The following is a 5,000-nucleotide window of genomic DNA, read 5'->3' as shown; positions in this document are numbered from 1 at the left end:
TTATATTCTGGCTTGTAAAGAGAAAAATATGTTAACCTTTCCTTGAAAGTTTTCTTCACTATTTCATGGTCACTATTACCATCTCCCCTTCCCTCATTATTCAGAAGGAAAGTGATGGCAGGAACACTTCATCTGTGCCATGCAAAGATCCTTCTTTCTAGGGAGAGGATTTACAGGTATCTTGGAAAAAAAATTATTTAATGCATGTTTTCTTCCTACAGGGGCTCGTTTCTGAGAGCAGGTCTTTCAACAGGGCAACGCAGCACAATTGCTAAGTTTCATGCCTGTTTAAAAGGGGTCAATCAGCTCGACATTCAGTGTGATACCTTTGGTCTGAAAAATGCCTCAAAAGTTTCGGAAACTTTCAAGAAATGACCCCCTTGTATAATATTTTTCCCTGTCACAAAGTAAAATATCCTTGAATTTAGTCAACTGTAACAGTGAAAGGTGCATGTACTTTTGCACAATAATTTTTAGTCATTGGACTTTACATTCTTTATAAGTTATGAGATTAATAAAAGATGATGCTAACTGACCTATTACATTTTTAAAACTTTGCTGCTTGTACAACCATCATGCCCAAATGAGCTTGAAGCTGAGACATACGTGGCTTGAGATCAAAGTTTGGGTATTTAGGTAATAGCTATATCTTTTTTATTTCCATTATTTGAAAGCCTAAAGGGGAGGCAGACCCACCATGGGGGAGATCGAAAGATTGAAGGTAGAACTTTGCAAGGACAACATAGCTATTTTGATGGGAATAGGTAAATGGGATTCTTTACCATTAGAGCTTAGATTAGCCCCTCTGGCAACTTTTAAACATAGTGGTAAAGAACCTTTTGCTATCTATTTGAAAAAAAGTTCTCAAGATGTATTCTTATTGTAATTTTTAGAACTGGTTTATATTAATTTTATGATTATACCTAATATTAATATTAATGTTATTAGCTCAGGTTCTCGGTAATCTGGCTAGCATTTCATTTTTTTTATTCGCCTTGTTTTCTTCTTTAATGTTTAATACATATATTTGTTGCTATAAGTTGTAGGTAGATAAATAAATAAATAAATACATAGAGCCGGTTTTCAATGGAGTGTCAAAAGTAATTAGTGAATTACTTTGGTTTAGAGCGGTTTTCAATTGAGTGTCGAAAGTAATTAGCGAATTGCTTTGGTTTATTACTTCACTCAGTGATTGGTTCAAAGTTCTCACGCCACTTTTTCAGCCAATCAGAAGTGAAACCAAAACCAATTGTGGCTCGCACGTGCACATTTTCCCGCGCTTTGTGTCGGCTACGTGTAATTACTTCGACTTTTGATTGGTTTACTGGATTGTCTCCGTCCTTTGTGATTGGCAAAAGTAATTACTTTGGTTTTGGTTTTACGACTCTCAATTGAAAATTGCTCTATGATTACTTCACTCAGTGATTGGTTGAAAGTTTTCCCGCCATTTTTTCAACCAATCAGAAGTGAAACCAAAACCAAGCGTGGCTTGCGCGTGCACATTTTCCCGCGCTTTGTGTCGGCTACCTGTAATTACTTCGAGTTTTGATTGGTTTACTGGATTGTCTCCGACCTTTTTGATTGGCCAAAGTCATTACTTTGGTTTTGGTTTTACGACACTCAATTGAAAACTGCTCTAAATAAGTTACTGGTAATGGCAGCTAATTACCAGATGAAGAGGAAAGAGCAACAAAAACAATCAATGATCAGCAGTTCTGTGTCTGTGATACATCTTTTCTATTGCTTGATTAAAACAATGTAAAATAACTTCACAATGCAGGAATTCAGTGAAGGTCCCAAAAATCCCATTGCTCCAGCACAGTCAACCAGATGTTGAGAGAGGCAAGTTGCTTGAATGTCCTAATGGCCCCAGAACATTCAATGTGGGCGATAAACTGGTGGAACTGATCGACACTCTTGGTAATATTGCAATCTCTTAACAGGATTTTTGTGACAATAATAGAATCAAGCATACAAATATATACAAACTAATTTAAAACAAAATTATTCATGTTAGCAGTATTAATAATGTAATTAAAATAGAGATGCCTAAGAATGACCATAATTTAAATTAATGACTGTATACACTTATAACTATGTTGATATGATCGATGCATATCTAGATTTCATGTATATATTTATCATTTTTCTCTTCCTTGTTCAAATATGCTTGAATCAGCAATGTTGTAGATCACAACACCATTTCATTTTTTTCTTCAACCTATGTGTGGCAGGATTGAGGAGAGGTTGTATAACAGTAATGTAACGGCACCTTGCTTTTTTGTGTTTAACAGAAACTGTATGGATAGAGACATGTGATGACATGTGATGACATGTGGTGGCCAGCTGTAGCAAAGACTGTGTCATGATTGAGGTAATTGTATATTGGGGAGCTTAAGTATGCATGTTTTCGAGACGTGGACGGCAACGGAAGAGAACATTTCACGTGTCCGGACTGTGTTGTCTCCCAGCTTTTTATACTACTCATCTCTAATGGAGAAAAGATACTCAGCTATGTAAATGTGGTTGTGTGAGGACAAGTTAAAAGTGAAAATAGCTCACTTCTGGTTGCCGTCCGGGGCTCAAAAACATGCTTGCTTAAGCTCCCTATTATGCTTTAGTTTGTTATTGCATTGCTGTTTTGCATTGAAAAGTTGTTTAAATCAACTGCATTCAAATGCTGATAATAAACCAAAAAATCATATGTTTAACGGCATTGAAAATATTGGAGAAAAGTCTCACAGTTAATGAACTAACATTCAATAGGAACAAAATGTACTGCTATTTAATTTTTGTGTGAATTATTAATTTTTCTTTGTTTAATTTTGTTACTTAAGCGACTTATACTGCCATACTTTTTATACTCTTGTGAAGAGAAAAATATGTTAACCTCTCCTTGAAAGTCTTCTTCCCTAGTTCATGGTCACTATTACTGTGTACCATCTCCCCTTCCCTCATTATTCAGAAGGAAAATGATGGCAGCAACACTTCATCTGTGCCATGCAAAGATCCTTCTTTCTAGGGAGAGGATTTACAGGTATCTTGAAAAAAAAATATATTTAAGGCATGTTTTCTCTCTACAGGGGCTCATTTCTAAGAGCAGGTCTTTCAACAGGGCAACACAGCACAATTGCTAAGTTTCATTCCTGTTTTTAAAAAAGGGGTTGATCAGTTTGACATTCAGTGTGATATCTTTGGTCTGAAAAATGCTTCAAAAGTTTCGGAACTTTCAAGAAATGACCCCCTTGTATAATATTTTTTCCTGTCACAAAGTATAATATCCTTGAGTTTAGTCAACTGTAACAGTGAAAGGTGCATGTACTTTTGCACAATATTTTTTAGTCATTGGACTTTACGTTGTTTATAAGTTATGAGATTAATAAAAGATGGTGCTAACTGACCTATTACATTTTTAAAACTTTGCTGCTTGTAAAACCATCATGCCCAAATGAGCTTGAAGCTGAGACATACATGGCTTGAGATCAAAGTTTGGGTATTTAGGTAATAGCTATATCTTTTTTATTTCCATTATCTGAAAGCCTTTACAAAATTATTTTTTGTGGTGGGTAAAATTTTGTTAATTGAACATGTAGACATGCACTAGTAGACTGTGCAGGGCTCATACAACATAATTTTGAACAGTGGCTGATTTACTTTCTTGTTTTATTTTGCACATTGTATGACATGCCCTATCCAACAAACAGAGAAAGAAAAATCTTTAAGATGCTCAGTTGGAGGTAATGGTAAATTTGTTCCACATAAGTGCCCATGTTTTTCAATCAGATAGTAGGCTTGGCACTTTCAGCACTTTGAGGTGGCAACCAGTTACTATAGAATGAAAAGAAAGCAACTGGAAGTTGAAATTGAAGATCTGAATGGCAGAGAACAAAGAGGTAATAATGATAATCATTGTAGTTTAATCATGGCTTTTCCCTGATAATTGCCAGCTGTTTTTGTAATATTTTTTTTATTTCCTCCCAACAATAATTCAGCATTTGGTAAAGGAAGTGTGGCATTTTAACTTCTGCAACTCAGTTCTGCTGTGCAATATATTGTTCATTAGTACAGTCAAATATTTATGTTGAGGTCGCTAAGTACATTTCCACGCTTTTCAAAAGTGAAGTTGTGACTCAGTGCAATACCATATCATAACATTTGAAGCATTCGTCATGTCATATTTATTATTATCTCTGTATAGGGCAGTTGAGTTTATGCTGAGTGATTGAAGGAGGGAGGCTTTCCAGTGGTCATAGTAAGTAAACCAGTTACCCAAGATTAAATTAATAATAATAATAATAATAATAATAATGGAAACTTTATTTGTCTTTGGGTACAGTTGTAAATCTCTCTACATATAGGCAATTAACAACTGGCTACTTGAAATTGAAGTGAATCAAACAAAAAAATTAAATCAAGTTTTATTAAGTCTGTACTATCCCAAATCTTATTTCTATGACAAAAGATAAAATATGTTGCTTAATGGAAATACATTATATAAATGAAAATGGAATGCTTTCTAATGATCGTGTGCAGTACTAGTATACTAGTAGAGTTTAATACTTTACAAGTCAAATCAATACCTTTGTAAAATTATGATAAAACACTTAATCTCAAAGATTACACTCATTTCTTCTCTTGATGAGGGAAAGATTATCCACTCGCTAGCAATACACTTTAAACACTGAGCAAAGGAGTGAACACAGCGACTCGCGCCTGGCCTTGGAGATTCCCCTGTTGTCTTGCGACGACTGTCAAGAAACTTCCACTTGCAAAGTACTGTAAGGCTATCTGGACCTAAAACTGATTAAAAACAGTTGAATCCCTGACCAGACTCGAAAAGGGCCTCTTAATCCAAAAAGACGTTGAAAGTTACAGTGGTCAGAACATAGAAAAAAGGAAAATTACCCACCTGAACCTCCGCCGGATCTAGCGAAAAATAATAAATTTCGCCTGGTGTTGCGCTTCAATGTGGTCCTTCAAACTTGGAAATAACGCACTCA

The 5,000-nt window shown here is 35.2% G+C and overlaps 2 protein-coding genes across 6 annotated transcripts in view; one reads left to right on the top strand and one right to left on the bottom strand.

Annotated features, from left to right (window-relative positions):
* Positions 1-5,000, top strand: part of LOC137975167 (uncharacterized) — a 32,461-nt gene that overhangs the window by 6,801 nt on the left and 20,660 nt on the right. For 3 of the 5 annotated variants that reach the window (XR_011117546.1, XM_068822252.1, XM_068822253.1), the window contains 5 exons: positions 105-176; positions 675-764; positions 1,781-1,920; positions 2,295-3,893; positions 4,199-4,252. Coding sequence is in view for 4 of the 5 variants with exons in the window: in XM_068822252.1 (XP_068678353.1) it covers positions 115-176; positions 675-764; positions 1,781-1,920; positions 2,295-2,329 (327 nt within the window). In the remaining variant the exon portion in view is untranslated. Of the gene's footprint in view, positions 1-104; positions 177-674; positions 765-1,780; positions 1,921-2,294; positions 3,894-4,198; positions 4,253-5,000 lie in introns of those variants that run through there. The other 2 variants (XM_068822250.1, XM_068822251.1) reach the window with 2 other exon arrangements.
* LOC137975166 (uncharacterized) overlaps positions 1-5,000 on the bottom strand; it is a 23,452-nt gene that overhangs the window by 17,352 nt on the left and 1,100 nt on the right. The gene's annotated exons all lie outside the window — the stretch shown is intronic.

Source organism: Montipora foliosa, chromosome 11 (assembly GCF_036669935.1).
Source record: "Montipora foliosa isolate CH-2021 chromosome 11, ASM3666993v2, whole genome shotgun sequence".
Classification (NCBI taxonomy): domain Eukaryota; kingdom Metazoa; phylum Cnidaria; class Anthozoa; order Scleractinia; family Acroporidae; genus Montipora; species Montipora foliosa.
Note: the sequence above shows the minus strand (reverse complement) of the source record. Positions and strands in the feature narration are given on the sequence as shown.